Below are 16,252 nucleotides of genomic sequence, written 5' to 3'. Positions count from 1 at the left end.
AGCGGGGGGGGGGGGGGGGCAAACGCCGAGCCGTCGGGGAAGGGCTACCGAGCTGCCCCGGCCATTGCCCGGCCGTTGCCCGCCATTACCCCCTCCCTCCCTCAGAGAAGAGCGCGAGCAGGCCCCGCCCCCCCGCCGAAGAGGCGGGCTCTCTCCCAGCGGCGGCTTCCTCGAGCCCTCGCTTCCCCCAGCGCGCCTGCGCCGCTCCGCCGCCGCGCAGGCGCCGTTGAGGGGCGGGCGGGGAGAGAGAGAGGAGACGAGAGGAGAGGGTCCTGAGTGGAATCGCGGTGGCCGTTTCCCCGGCGCCGTTTCGGCCCCGTTCCGTCAGCGGGGCGGCGGGGATGAACCTCCGCCCGGCCCGGCTAAAGGGACGCGGGCGGAGGGACGCCGAGGGTCAGGCCGGGCCCTCAGCAGCCCCTTGTCTCTCCTCGGCGCTGTCGCCGGTGGCGGAGTCCCGCAGCCGAGCGGCCGCGGAGCGCCGCTGACCCGGTGGCCGCCCGCTCAGGGGCCCTGCTGGCCCCCGGGGCGGAGGGAGGGAGGGAGAGGGACGGTGCGCAGGTAGCGGGGCGGCCGAGCAACCCCCCCCCCCCCCCCTCGGGGGGGCGGGGGCCGTCGAGGCGGCCCGGCCCCCCCCTCCCCTCCCTCCCGTTGCCTCCCCCGCTCGGTGGTTCGGCGGGCGAGGGGGGGGGGGACGCGGCCCGGTACCCGTGGGGAGGATGGTGAAGCCGCCTTCAGCCCCCGCGCCGGGCCGGGAGGTGGCCGAACCGAGCCGGAGCCGGGCCCGGGCTGGGCTGCTGAGGGGCTGAGGCGGGCCCCGCCGGGTGGTCGTTAGCGGAAGGATGACCACTCCCGCCCTGCTGCCGCTCTCCGGGCGGAGGTTGCCCCCCCTGAACCTGGGGGCCTCCGCCTTCCCGCACCACAGGGCTACCTTGAGACTCTCCGAAAAATTTATCCTGCTCCTTATTCTTAGTGCCTTCATCACCCTGTGCTTCGGGGCGTTCTTCTTCCTCCCCGACTCCTCGAAGCACAAGCGCTTTGACCTGGGCTTGGAGGATGTGCTCATTCCTCATGTGGACACCAGCAAAGGGGGCAAGAACCTCGGCGGCTTCCTCATCCACGGGCAAGGGCACGACGAGCACCGGCACAGGTAGGTAACGGCGGCCAGCGGGTCCCCCGTGGGAGCGGGACCGCGGGTGGAAGGGGAGATGCGTTAGAATAGGTCCTTCCCGCACTGCTGTCGCTCCTCTCTCCGGCATCCTCACGTCCTTCCCGGCGTGTATCAACTTGTGAGCGCTAGCCTTGTGTCCTCCAGCTGCCATATGTAGCTGTGGCTCCATGTTTTCTTTTCTGGCATGGATTTAGCCTGCTGGCTAGCCAGGGCTGGGAGGATAAATAGGAGCTCTCTTCCAGCGACCGATTTATTTCCTCGCCCGAGCCCATTCCCTGGGTCGGTCGTGGAAGGAAGGGGGTTAAGTTCCGGCATTTGTGGAGATGGTGACTGAAAACCTGCTGCATCTTTTCTATAGCTTTTATGTGCTCACCCAAAACAGCTGCTTGTTGCTGAATAGTGCAGTGAGAACTTTGATCTGACAAAGACTTCATGCTGTGACCCAGAGGCTGTCAGCCTGCGACACGCAGGACACAGAACTAGTCTGTGTGGATGGCACAATTGCCTTTTCTGGCCCCTAAAAATCGCTCGTTATAATGCTGTTCCAGACAATTGGAGGTGCGGGTGGCTAAGTTTCCTTGTTTGCGTTTGCCAGTGTAAAGAAACCGGAGATAAAATAGTAGTTAAGAGTAACAAAGGTAAATGTCACGCTGCTCATAGCTTTTTGGGGCCACCTAAAGCTTTGTGCCGTGCAAGCCTCTAAATGTTCAAGACTGGGTCATGTGAAGTTAAGCCTTCAAAACTGCGATTGAGAAAACTTAAATGAGGGTTATACAGTATGTTTGCTGCTAACATACTTTAATTGCTTAAATCCTACCCTAGTGCCTGGATCACAGGGAAGCTGACTGATCTCTCTTCACTGTCAAGGATATATAAAATGTGATGGTGACGGGTGATAAAATATATGCTCTTCCATACTCAAACTAGTAATACAGTGAAATTTAAAGAAAGGTTACTTATGCTGATAGTGTTCCTTTGAGAACGTTTTAAAATATATCCTGTTGACATGACAGAAGAATTATTTAAAGGTTATTTGTGCTAGATTAAAAGGAGAGGGTATAATTGCCTCTTTTTATTCATGTGTTATGGGTGATAAAGTCTACCTGAATACTATGGTATTTTTCCTTAAGGCATCTTTGCCGTTGGATGTCTTGGGGCACTTGTCATGAGCCCTTTCTCCCTAACGGAAAGGGCATGGGTGCTTAGTATTTAACAAGGACTTCTTTTGTCTATGATGTTAGTCGCTGCTGCAGTTAAATGTTGCACAAAATATAGGTTTAGACACTCTCTAATATGCCTCTGAAGTTCTCATCTTTCACAGGCTTTTTGTTTTTTGTGATCTTATTTCTTAGCTTCCCCAGTCGCTGTGGTAGTACATGCAGTCAAAATCAGGGTCTAAAATAGAAGACAGATGATACAAAAAGAAGAGTTCAGAAATTTTCAAAACTCCAGCTGTGACTGTTGTACCTTTTGTTGCCCAGTAGATGGGCTGTAGAAAAAGGCGTTTGTTGATGCCGATAGTTCTAGAGTGTGATGCTCTTGACTAACCTACTTATGTGGGTCCTTTTCAGGTTTCCTCTTTAAGTGTAATTACGGAGGATACAGGTTTAGTAATGAAGTGCGTACTAATTTTTTCTGTCCCGTAGATAAGTAGTAACATACAACTGCCGGAGCTAAATGCATTTTGCTTGTTTGGGATTTGTTCTTAAACTAAGCGGTTATACTGTCATCAGTTAACTCTCCTGTGGTTCCTCCATTAGATATAAATGTGTGTACCTCCCCCCCTTCCCAAATTGTCCCTGTCATGTCCAGTTTTTTATTGCTGCCTTTTGAGTTGCTATTTGAGCAAGAATAGATACTATTCATGTTGTTTTAGCTCTGCAAACCATTGGATTACTCCAAGCATATCTTAACTACTAAAAAAGCCTGCCTACTTAACCTGCTTGTAAGGCACTTGTGTGAATGCCACAATATGCATTGTGAAGCAAGGTTATGTGCTTTACTGTTGGAGCAATGTGTTTGGCTTATTACCACATAGTCTTATCAACAGGCTATTTGCTAGCTTGGAGCTGTTGTGGTGACTGTTTTCCATAAATGAAAACACCTGTTGCCATTTTCATTGCTCAGTTCCTGCTCGTGGATTACAGGGACATTGACAGATGGTATTTTGAGAAAGTATAGGGTCTTCAGCAGTGAATTCTAGATTACTTGTTATCTCAGTTTGGGAGGGAAAACTTTCTTCAGCTTACTATCAAGGAGCAAAGTCAAGTGTCAGCTACTCTGTAAGTGTTGTTTTTTGGATGGTGCTGAGGAGTTATGGTACAAAAGATCAAGAGAAATTAACCTACTGGTAATACAAAGGAGGATGCGGTCTAAGATGTGAAGTGTGATGATAGATTGACAAGCTGTATTTCCAAGAATTGTGGGTCTTCAGAAGAAATCAGATCAGAGATCTAAGGTCATTCATATGAAGTATATACTTGATCATGAAATGACAGGTGTGTTGATTTGGTGACTAAAGGAAAGTGTTTCTTCTGTGAATGCTCGTATTGACCTCTATCAAATGATAAAACCCACATATCATTATGATGTTTCTCCCTTGGTGTATAGGCTATAATATTTTAATGCTCATTTTCCCCTGCCCCTTAAATTTTGAGCTTTGTAGGCTATTGGAGGATATTCATGTTTCTATCTTCTAGCAAAATATAGCAATGCTGTAGGTAGAGGGTTGTCATGCAGCCATGCTTTAGTGTTGGGTGTACAAACAGTGGTTCTCGCTGGACCTTCTCTGTATTCCTCACATTGCTTTCCCACCTCTTCCCCTGGGCACCCTTGACATTCTTGAGTGTTTTTATTATTATTATTATAGTGGTTGCCCCTTGGCAATGTTCACTTTGCATCTTCCATTAACCTGTTGGGTTTTTTTTACCCCTCCTGTCCCTCTTCACTTCTCCCCTTCCAGGAAGAAAGAGGGGGGGGAAGCCCCACTCCCTTCCTGATGGTCTTAAGTATTTGTTCAAGGATGATAGTGTCCTTGCCTATTGTCCAAAGAAAAACAACTTTCTTGTAAGAAGATGTTTAAAATCTGGAATGTAACTGCAATTTATGTTTTGGGAAATGGATGGGCTGTAGTGCAAGTTAGCACTTATTTTTAGCTGTTCATTTCATGGCTAAGCTCTTCGTGTGCACTTGCAGGATAATGCATGAGGAATGGGTTAATATTGTTGGAAAGGTGTACCACAAAATTTTGCCTCTGGGAGGAGGGATAGTAGAAAAGACTAGTCCAGGACTTGTGAAGATATGTGCATACACACGCTTTTTAAAAATTGATTTCATTTCCCAAAGATGAATTTCTCTCCATTTCAGATAGGATATTGCAGAGGTTCTGGAACGAGAGCAGCACAGTTTTGAAGACACATCTTGCCAAACAAACTTGTGCGTCACTCAAAATTTGTTACACGGTTTTAGCTAACTGTCACTTCTCCTAAACTTCAGCATCTCCCCTGCCACACAAAACCACTTAAGGTGTTTCTCACTACCCAGTTAGTTTCCAGCCGCCGTAGGTATTTTATTCTTCAGTACCAGGTCTGAAAGATAGCTTTGGAACCAAAACAAAACATGCTTACGGTTTCTTGGCATCTCATGTAAATGAGTGAGAATGCAGATGTCCTGTAATCTCCTTGATTTATCATATTTTTTTTGAAATAAGATTATCTGTAATATGGAAATTGAGCAGACTTGTTTCTTTAATGATGTGTCGAGCAGTGGCTCTTTATATTACTTGACGAAAGTTAAGATCATTTCTGTGGTAAAAGTACATTAACCTTAAGGCAACGAATAATGTAATTTTATGAGCTCAAAGCTGCAAAGCCACTTTGTAACAGCACTTGGACTACTGTTGTGCCAACAATTCAGTCCTTCAGAATTTGCAGAGCTGTATCTTCAGCTGCTAGATTCCTGTGTATTACTTCGAGTCATAATTCCTGCCTGTGTTTAAAAAAAACCAAAACACGCACCAGCCCTCATGTCATCAGATTGATAGCAGGTGCTGCTAATACAACTGACCACCGCAACTGCCTTGGCCTCTGTGTGTGAGTAGGTATAGATCAGTGTAAATCATACGTTTGACTTTGCTTCTGTCAAGCTAAGGAATATTGACTTCTGTGTTATGCAAAGATATAAGCTCAACAGTCTGATATGACCAGTTTGGGGTCAGCAGCTGTATGGCAATAGTCTAAAAGTGCTCTTTCTTCTGTTGCTCAATATATGTTTGGCTCTACGGCAGTAGCGGCTGCCGGCTCTACTTTTAGGAGGTGAAAGTAACAAAAATTATTCTGAAGAGCTTTCAGTCTTAATTTCTTCTTTGAAATCCTGCATTTTTTTTTTTTTTAAAGAAACATGAAAGGCTTAATATGCTGCTTCTGAATACCTTTATCTTCTCTGGTCTGTATGACTTAATTAGCCATAGTAGAAGCGGGCAGAGGAGATAATTTAACCTCTATTACTCAGTGGGATCAGTGTCTCCTGTCATCCTCTGCCATGCCATCAAGTATAAAAGTGCTCTTTGCTCTTCCTTTCCCACCTTTACTTGAGGCACAGCTCATTAGTGTAATTAAGAGTATTTGCTATTGTGACTTGGAGAACCTGGTTCTTCCCCTGAAAAATCAGGAGCCACTGTAGGGTCTGGGCCCCAATTCCTTCTCTGTCCAATTTTTCATTGCGTGAAGTTGAGTCTGTCTTCAGAGTAGCTGCCACAGTCTCTCTGAAATGTGGGCACTGAGTTTAAGGTGAGGTGCCTGATCTAGAAGCAAAGCATCTTTCGGGTGCAACGTGCAGGAGATGCAGGTCCTCGTGGTGACACCTATGGAGCTGAAGAGGGCAGGAGTAGTAGGTTCCAAGTCGGGGTTCAGAAACATCTGCTATGTCTAGGGCAAAGAAGTCATTAACTGGTGCCAGTCTTCAGCTGTTGAAGCTATTGCAAGAACACTGGCTATCTTTATCTGGAGACTTTTCTCAGTTTTTAGTGGCTACATGTTATTCTCTATTCGGGACTCCATTTTGAGCAGAGGCTTGAGAAATGATGCTGGTACTTGAAGATTTTTGGGAGTATGATTTCTCTTGATTTCTTCTGGAATCCCCACATTATACTCTTAAACTCAATTTGAATTTCTCCTGAAGTTTTACTGGACTGTGGGAGAGGTACCCCCTTGTATTATTTCTAAGGTTCTGCTGAAATTAGCGCATTATGTTGTAGGCTGAGAAATGCTTTCATCTTTGAATTACAAAATGCAAATTCCAGACCATCTGTCTAGATATCCTCCCTCCTCCCCCCCCCATCTGCTGAACAGCCTACATCATATGTAGAGTGCTGCTTTCTTCAAGTTATCTTGCTGTACTCCAGTTTGTCAAAGTATTTCCTGTATTATGAAAGAGAAGAGTCGAGAGCTGGTGTTCTCCAGTTCTTATCCTTTCCAGTTTAAAAAAAAAAGTAAATTTAAAAAAGTTTTAACTTGTTGGTTTTCTGCATGATCTACACTTTGTCTACATGCTGGAAAACAATCAGGCGTGGGAAAACTGCAGAAAGCCTGCTGGCTGGGTTTAGGCCAGCTAGTGGGTGGGAGGCAGTAGCACTTTGGTTCATTCGAAGTTTTGTAGATTAAAATCTCAAAAGAACTTTAGCATAAATGTGGGTTGCTTGATGATGGTAACAGTGCAGGCAATAGTAAGCAGCACAGCTAGTTGTGGGCATATTGCATTACAAGAGTTCTCCCATGTTCTGATCCTCTCACTTTCCTGTAGAAAATACAAACATCTCGATCCTACTCAGCTAGTTCTGAGCTATGGGTTTTTGCTTCCTTACAACAAATGTATGTAAACCTAATTACAAGTTTGGTGGCATCATGTGTTGTATGTGTACATGTTTTCATAACAATTGAACTGTGACTGAATATGAGCAAAGAGGAAAAAATTTTGTAACTCCTTTCTTCTCTTCTTATGTCCTTCCCTAAGAAGCCCATGAAGTCCAAAACACAGTCAGCGCTTTTATTCCACCAGCCCACGCTTTCATTATTGCAGCTCTCAATGTTGAGAAAAGCCTGGTCTGATGGGCAGGCAGCTGTTTCGCACAGCAGTTATTCAGGCTAACAAAGTGGGAACTTGAGGGCATGTGTTTGGATATAGCTCGTGGGATTTGTTCTTTTCCCTTCATTTCCAGTTGCAGGCTCAAGCGAGTGCTATCATGTGTCTTAATTCATTAACTAGATTATCACTTTATTACTAAAATTCAGAGTTCTGTTGCAAGTTAACTGTTTGTGGGGAGACGAGTGTTCAACAGGCCAACAGGGTAGTAAGGCCAAGAAAAGGGAAAAATCAGTAGTACCTTTCTCCTGCTGCCCCAAACCTTGCAATAAAAAGTCTGAGGGCTTCAAATGTCCTGTATGATTGTAACTTTTCCAAAGTACCTGCATTTGCAATGTAGTTATTTACCTCTTATTTGATCAATATGACTTCTGCTATTTGTCTTCAAATTCAACAAATAGATTTTACTTTATTATCTTACTGTATTGAGAGCAAATACGCTTATTCACGGGGCGGGGGGAGATACTGGAACAAGCTTCGAGAACTGCTAAGTTCTTGTAATATATGTTTGCTCATAAAATTTGTAGGCTTTTGATTCCTTTTGTCTGTATGTTGTTGTCTGATCTAGTGTCCTGTACCGAGCAAATTGTGTAGCTTCATCCATTCACTCCAGTAAAGATCTGGAGGTCTGTATTATTTGTATTATTTAGTATTTGAAGATCTCAAAAAAAAAAAAAAAAAAGGGGGGGGGGAGACAATTTTCTGTGGTAACTTCCATTCTTGTTTTTTGAGTACTTAACCAGGTATGCTGTTGTTTCTAAAATTTGGAAAAAAAAAAATTGAGAAGATGTGTTTTAGGTTATTTATTAACCTTCTTTTCTAAGCCAGAGACTGCTTTTTAAAGGTATCTTTAGCCTTGTCTTCTAAGCAAACAAAGCTTACATGGCTGTGCTATATGTTCACCTGTAGGGCTCACTGACCCTGTTCTGTTCTCTATTCCGTCTTTATCCTCCGTAACATCTATCAGCAGCAAAGGGTGACCTGTCCAAATAAGTATGTTTCTGTATCTTGTGTGTATATCAGTGCTGGGTGAAAGACCTTATATAGGGACAGTGCTGAAGGAAGATTCACAGCTATGGTCTGCAGAGTCATTTGTGGTACTTGGTCTGCTGCTAGTCAGTCGGCACAAGTGTACCTCTGAACCAGCCGCAGCTCGTGTCCTCTGCTCTTCACTGATCGCTGGAGAAGGGTGGTTGGAAATTAACCCTGTGGCAGGAAAGAGCTGGGTTTTATGGGGTGCCACTAGCGATGGGGTGCGTTACTGAGGCAGTAGGAAACAGGACAGAAAGCTAAAGGCCATTGATGCATGAAGTATGGGGATATGTTAGTTCTCCTCCTTACAAGATTTATTTGCCCAAATGTTGACTTGTGTTTATGATTCTGTCTTGCTGCCTTAATTTTTTAAAAATATTTTTATTATGCAAAGTCATGAACTGGATTACCTTGCATATGGTATTCAGCATTAGTTTCATTAATGTTTTATGTGCTTTCTTACTTGGTAGTCACCTCTTAAACCACCAGAGGATTTTGCAAATGCTTCTCCAACTCCTTGCTGTAGTGCTGCCATTGAGGCTTACAATGGACAGGTAGCTATTTTCTATGATGCTATTCAAGAGAGCAAGTTTGAGGTTTTCATTTGGCTTAATGTTATGTAATCTGATCAGTATGGCATGAGCAAAATTACAGCTTTAAGGGAGTGCATACGATGCAACTATTTTCTTGCTGTATAATGATTTAAGAGCTTGTAAATGAGATTACTTTGTGTCTATTAACACCAGCACACAGGAATGTCAATTTTCACATTTAATGTGTGCTGGTAGCAACTTGGAAGACTTTTGCAAGATGACATTCATCTCAGCTGAGGTTTAGCACTGTTTGTAGGCCAGCAAGGCATTTGAAGTTTGCACAGGCGAGCTGCATAAGTAGTTTCTCTCTCTCAGTAATTTGTTATCCTTTTTCTCTGGGATCTGCTGACATGTTTTAACTGCTGAAGTGTACAGTCAGGCCACTTATGAGCAGGTGACCATCAGTGGTAAATCAAACTAATCCGTTTTACTTTTTATTGGATCAAACTGAATGTGCTCACAAAGGGTAAGAAAAACATCTTGCCTGTGGGAGTGGCATATCCCTTAAATCCTGCAGTGGGAAGGGGAGGATCACATCTGCCATGTTCTTGCTCTGAATATCCTGCTGGATAAGTAAACTTGTGCTGAATACACTGGGTTGTACTCATGGTTTAGGTTTGTTGGCTCCTAAGAATAGCTTACAGCACGTGCTGTTTCTTCAGCAGACTTTTCTGGATGTGTAATATGCCTTTACAAATGCATTACATCTTGAGTGCTATTTACTACTTTCCCTATGCAAGTTAGGGAATCTGCTTTTGCTCCAGAATGCTTGCATCCTTTCTGTAATATATTTAAAAAAATCAAATCCAGAGCTGACTTTCTGGAGCACAAACTTCCTGCTTGTTTTCATTATTTTTATGACGTAAAATTTGCTCTGTGCTTTAAAAACAAAACTTGAAAAAACACTCACCACACTCTGGGCTTGTTTGAGATGGCGAAAGTAGTGGGAAAGATGCTTCTTAGAGAAGAGGGCAGTTATTTTCCTGGATAAGATACGATGTTTTTCTCCCCCTTGCCTCCCCTTTTTTTTCCTAAAGAAAGAGAAAATTGAGTCCTGAAGAAATGATAGCGTGAACTAGTTTGACTAAGAACCATGTTTCTAGTGACCTTTTAAATCTCTTGTTAATCGGGTTTATCTTGGAAACAATGAAGACTGTTTAATTCTAAACTTAATAATTGCAGATGATGCGAGCATGTGTCTGTTTTCCCAGTGCTATAATCACACATCCTTAGTTTCCTAAAGGCATCTGTTCTGCTGTCGTTGGCTTCTATTTGAGTGGAAAGTGTTCTCCAAATTATTAAGTAACGCATGTATTGAATTCTGAATTGCAATGTACAGTGTTCTGGAGAAGAAAATACTGCAGAGGGGTAAGTGGGCTCTTCTGCATCATGGAGTTCTGATGTTATAAAGGGTGTTCAAGGAATTCAGATTTCTACTTTTGTGAATAATGCTACCTTCTAGAGACAATGGAATCCATGGCAATTAAAATATTAATGGGTCTGTGAAACAGCCATTTTCCAGTAAATAGGAAAAATCAAAATAAATAAGAAATAGTGCTAAGAATTAAAACAAATTTTTAACTTTGGTTTTATCACTATATCTTGCACATTATTTTAACTGGTTTTTGTTACTCCGAACTGTTAAAAATACTGATTTAGGTACTTAAAAACAGTCAAGTTGGATCTACTAACTGTTATAATTGTTAAGCTGGTCCAGATCAGGGCAGTGAAAAGTTCATAGAGTATGAACGTTATGCCTGTTTCTGTGTGAAATGAATTACTAATTCACATCCCAGATGATGGAAGGGAACTTAACTGTACTGCAATAACTGTCACCCTGATAACTGAGAATCTTTTTTTTTTTTTATTTAGTTTTATAACATGTCTGGGAACTTTCTTATACTGAGGGACTGATACCTATGGAAGGATACCAAGGTATCTGTATATGTGATATCTATAAACCTCTTAGTGAAGCTGTTAATCAGTTGTCACTGCTGTCATTTCAATACTTGCATGTGAAACTTTAAAACCAATGGCTAATGAGGTGACTGATTTTTCTACTGGAAGTTTTTATAAATAACTTCTGTTATGAACTTGGTTCAGCTTTTTCTTGTAGTGATATTGGTGAACAGAATGGTTGGGAATCATTCAAAGTTGTACTGGTAACCAAAGGAAGCTCTTTTTAAAAAAACAACCACCAAAACCCACCAAAAAACCCTACCCAAAACCTAACAAAACCCCCCATATCACCCCATTATTGTTGGTATTACTTGATGTGAAAAACAACAACAAAAAACCAGTGATGAAGAGAACCTGGAATGCTTCTGGCTGGCTTTTACCCAGTCCTTTGTTGGCATTGCAGCATTTGATAGCTGCTTGCTGGCCAAAGTAGGCGATGGGAACAGATTATTGACTCAGTCAAATGCCTAATGGTGACTTTGTGTTTGTTAGGAACACAACATGTGAACCCCAGGTCCTTGGTTTGCTCTGGTTTTTGTACATTTGCAGTCTTTTCATATGTTTATTTTGGTTTCTATAAATCACTTGAGCACTAATTTTATTCAGATGGATATGCTATTGGAGTTATGCATAGCTGTTTGCTTGACACGCCCCATCCCCTCTTTAGACATAATTTTCTCAGAATAGCATCTGGCCATCACACTACAGTGGGACTAGATCATCCAGTCTACTGCTATTACAAAGAAAAATGAGGCTTGACATATTCGTGTCAATTTGGCAAGATGCCTGAATCATTATGCTCAATGAAATATGTGACGTTTCAAGTGGTAATGTAACCTGCAGGAACACTTGCAGGAGAAACTTGGGGCACTGCAAAGAAAATGCCACCTTTCCTTGGTCTGGGAGGTTCAGATACTGATGCAAGTCACCTGATCGATCCCCAGGACAAGATTGCAATTTAGTCCATTAAGGTATGTCATTTTATTCAAAATTTTTCATACTCTAGAATTTGCTGGTGGTGATCCTGGAAAAATTTAGTGTGCCTTTTGAGTTTGAAAGGAAAAAAACCCAAGGAATTATCTATGGAGCTTCCTTTCATACACTACCAAGTAAACAAACGAACAACCCTCCCGAACTCCAAAGTGGTGTGTATGATTTTTGAGTAAGTCGTAATTACTTGCTGTTCTTTGCTTCCCTAGCAATTTTGTTTTGAACCTTCATGGGTTCGTAGTATGGAATTTTTAGAAAAAAGCAAACTATGTAATATTGTCTAGTGTTCTAGTAACTAGAAAATATGTGGAAGCATAAAAAAATCAAAGTATTCCTTAAATTTGATACTTAACAAATTCATTTTTCTATCTGACTTCTGTTAATAAGAAAAAATTCTGGAAACTGTGCAGACTGCAAGTAGAGTTCTTCCAAGCTGCCTTGAAAAATTGCCTTAAACTGCACCAGCCATAACCTTGCCTCACTAGCTTTCGGGTGGGTTCAATAATGCTTAAAATAGAATGTCTTTTGAGATTTAGAAAGCCTTATGTTTACATCAGACTGTTCAAAAACATTTGTGGCAGACGGTTTTTGGGGTTATATTTTCAGTTTTTGCTCTACCTCTCCTTTTTATAGAATCGGTTGCTTATTTTTAGCAATTTGACCTTACTGTTTTCAGTTCAGTGCTCAACAGTTGAAATAAAACAGGGCTGTGGAGGTGGCAAGTGCTGTCCAATGGTCGTGGAGTCTGAGACATCGCTATCTTCTCTGCTATGTGGAGATGGGAAGGCTGAGAGGGGAGGGAAGGATAGGAGGAATTGGGTGGAAGCATAACCTGGAATTTTTTCTTATGTTCCTTTATGCTGTGCTGTTTTTCAGATCACAGATAGCCTTTGCCCCAACCTTTCTCCCACAAAGTCTAGATGTGGTCCCGACACGTTGTGGTGATGGATGGCTAATATGGCCTCATGTTCTTTTAACCCACTAAGAATGACTGAACTTTAACCTCTGAGAAGCAAGACTAAATACATGTCTCCATAAAACTTAAGAAATCCTCAAGAAGGGAAGCTACACTAGGCTTTGACGGCTATCTTAAAGAACACAAACCATGGTATTTATTTTTTTCTCCCATCCCTTCTTTCTGGAATCCGAAACAATAATGACTGAAGGTGACATTTCCTAGTCTGAGTGCTTGATTTTGCAGCATCTTTAGGTTTGGAAAGATCTTCCAACTAATATTAAACTTCCATGCATGACCATGGCTGCAAGGATGTGGCATTTGCTACAGCATTGATCTTCAGAAATAGAGTCTTTCTCTATAAAGTTGCCATGGGTATGCATTCGGCATCTTCTAGCATACACAGAGGTTCTTCAGGCAGGAGATACACAGCAATTATTTGCTGGCTTGTGCAGAGAACCTTGCCAGTCAGGCTGTTTACTGAGGATTAGTGTGCTTACCAACTCGATGAGTCCCTGCTGGCGTGGAAGGTGTAAGGTAGGAAAATATCAGCCTCCTTTGATTCTTGGAGTGGGTTGATTCTTGATCTTGCTGAGTCAACATATTCCAATTCCCCCTTTTTTTCTGAGATTTTATGCCTTTTGGAGTCAATATTTTTCTCTTGAATTAAGTTGGTGTCTCAGCAATTTCACTCTTCTTCCTACCTTTTTGTGGCTTACAGCTGTGAAAGTATCCTGTCATAAAGTAACAGTTTGTTTTTGGTGGAGCGGAGCCCAAAGTCACACTGGACTTTGGGTTGTAAAGAGTTGAATCTCTTGGTTTGGTGATCTTGGGACTGCATGCTTGTTTACTCTGGACCAGTATGTTTGAAACTATTGGGTCTGAACTTCTCAAAATAAACATGATTTTGTTGCTTACAGCCACTGAAGGAAAGAGTTGTGGGTTGTTTTCTAGTTCCAGAGTTTCCATTAGTCAAATCAACAATGTTACCTTGTTTGAGTCATCTCTTTCTTAGTTATGTACTGTTATATTATGGATAACATATTTGTTAGGGAAATGACCTCTTTTACATGAAGGAGGTAAGGAAGTTGCCGTAATCATTTGAGTTAATGAAACAGATTAATTTAAAATCTTAGAGGAATCAAACATACGACTACAACTGTCCATGAGCTGCATTTCGTTGCTGGGAATTTAGAAAGTTGACTACAGCAATGGTGGAGAAGGAAGAAAATTGACTTCACATGCTGGATGTATATGTGATTGTATTAAGCAAATTAACAGAGGAAGATAACACAGTGTATACTATGTACTGTTTATAAAGCTCTCTGAAAAATCTGAGAGTCTGTTGATGAAGACAATTCAAAGGTCAAATTGCTGAGACATTTTATATCCCAAGCTCTTTGGTTGTTTTAGGTTCATGTTCTGGGCTACAGTACTTCTGTGTATTTTCTGTCTTGGTCATGTCAAGAGTAGTTTGTGTCCAACTCATCTATTGTTGCATACATCTAAACCCTGTATATATAGTCTGTAAAATATTTTAAAGTATTTCACTGGTACTGGAAATAGCACTGATAGCTGTTAATCAACATTTCATTGCTTTAGTTTAATCTGTTAATTTTATTGTAGGTTTATGAAAAACATCCATGATAGTTCTAGATGTATATACTAGATGTACTACTATACTAGAGTTCTATATATATATACTACTGAAACATTGCTCGTTTGCTGTATTTTCTTTCACTTCTTGTGTCCTGACAGTATATTTATTGCAGATGCGTATGAACAAAGATCTGCTCAGCAGTTCCCAAAGAATGCCAAGTTGTCTTGAACTGACTTAGTTGTAATGTGTAAGAGTATTTTACACATCACAATTTCCTCTTCTATACTTTTTTTTTGCCGTCTGTTGTGTTTACCATCGTGATGCTAACATCCTTACCTTTTTTATGGGTCAGTCATTCCTTAGACTACTGTCACGGAGACACACGCAATCAAATCAAGCAGGTGTTAAAACCAGATTTTATTCTTCAATAAAAGAGGTTGGTTAGAACTCCGATAACATTAGTGAACCACAGGCTCAATGATGTAAGGGGAATTAGTGCTACATAGCTGACTTAAGAGTTCTTAAGGTTTAGAAATGATGACTCAAAATGTGCGTATCGCTCGCCTAGATGAGGGCTCTCAACCTCAAGGAGTTACCTAGGACAGCGACCCGACCCAAGGGGAGAGTCCCCGACTGCAGACCCGCTGCTCCGAGGAGGACTGGCTCAAAATGCCCTCTGGAGGGGCCCCATTTATACCCTCATCGAATCTGGCCTGTGGTCATAGATGGTAATTTAAATCCCCACTGGCCGAGGGTCAACACTTCTCTATTCCTGATGCGTGTACCTGCTGACAGTAATGTGGCATCACTGGGCAGTTCAGCTTCCAACCTGTGGCCTCTGGGTTTTTTCCTCTCTTCCATGGCCAGAGAGTTTTTACTTTCTAGCAGGGTGGGTGTACTGGCCACAACTATGTGCTGGATTTTACTAACCTAGTTGGTTGTCAACAATATTGTTAGTTCAGTTGGGAAGACATTGCAACTGGGAAGGTGTCTTTTTGAGAGTGAAGGTTATCACTCATATTCTCTGCAGTTTGCTCACATATGAGGAAACTCCACTGCGTAATTTATGGTAATGATATCTACATCCTTGAAGATATTCAGAAGCTCTCTGGACATGGTCCTGGGCAACTGGCTCTAGGTGGCCCTGCTTGAGCAGGAGCGTTGGACCAGATGACCTCCAGAGGTTCCTTCCAACCTCAACATTTCTGTGATTCTGTGATGAGAACTGTATTCTCCTCTGAGGCACAGAAAACTGCTTTCCATATTCATAAGTGTACTGAGCTCATGTAAGTGTGAGCCTTGCATTGTTATATTTTTTTGGGTGGGGAGTTACTGATCCAGTGTTGCTCTTCTAGTCTTTTTTACATGGAAAAAACCCCAACACCTAATTATCTGTCTCTTGAATCAAAATTGTGTAGTTTATTAGCAGGGTGGATTATTTTAATGTGGAAACTTATTAAAAGCACCTGGAAGGCTAAATAATTTGTCACACAGTTGTCTTTCATCCTCTGCTTTATTGACAAGATTAAAGAACTTTGGGAGTAATGAGATACAGTGTTGCTCTGTGGAACAGTGCAGATTAGACTGTACGTCATGATTTCCAGGTATTTTGTTGCTCTATCTTTAGTTACTGTTTTGGCTGATTTGCTAAGTAGAGAGGTATAAAGCTCTGCTGTTCTTTCCTTCTAACCAGTCCCAGCGGTGCTGTATGGGAGAACTTTTTTTAGAGTATTTTTAGAACTTCTTTTAGAGTATTTCTATTTTAATTAATCCAATATTACCGTTAAAAGTATATCCACACTGCAGTCTGTGTCCTC

General features: G+C 42.2%; 1 protein-coding gene across 3 annotated transcripts in view; it reads left to right on the top strand.

The window, feature by feature from the left end:
* The first annotated feature begins 223 nt into the window (after positions 1–223).
* The window catches only part of MAN1A2 (mannosidase alpha class 1A member 2), a 142,017-nt gene continuing 125,988 nt past the window's right edge, over positions 224–16,252 (top strand). The window contains exon 1 of one of the 3 annotated variants that reach the window (XM_069785923.1): positions 224–1,147. In XM_069785923.1, coding sequence (XP_069642024.1) covers positions 840–1,147 — 308 coding nt within the window. In that variant the 5' untranslated portion in view covers positions 224–839. The remainder of the gene's footprint in view (positions 1,148–16,252) is intronic. The other 2 variants (XM_069785922.1, XM_069785924.1) reach the window with 2 other exon arrangements.

This window comes from Haliaeetus albicilla, chromosome 6, assembly GCF_947461875.1.
Source record: "Haliaeetus albicilla chromosome 6, bHalAlb1.1, whole genome shotgun sequence".
NCBI lineage: Eukaryota > Metazoa > Chordata > Aves > Accipitriformes > Accipitridae > Haliaeetus > Haliaeetus albicilla.
The sequence above is the reverse complement of the archived record's forward strand: the minus strand, read 5'-3'. Positions and strand labels throughout refer to the sequence as shown.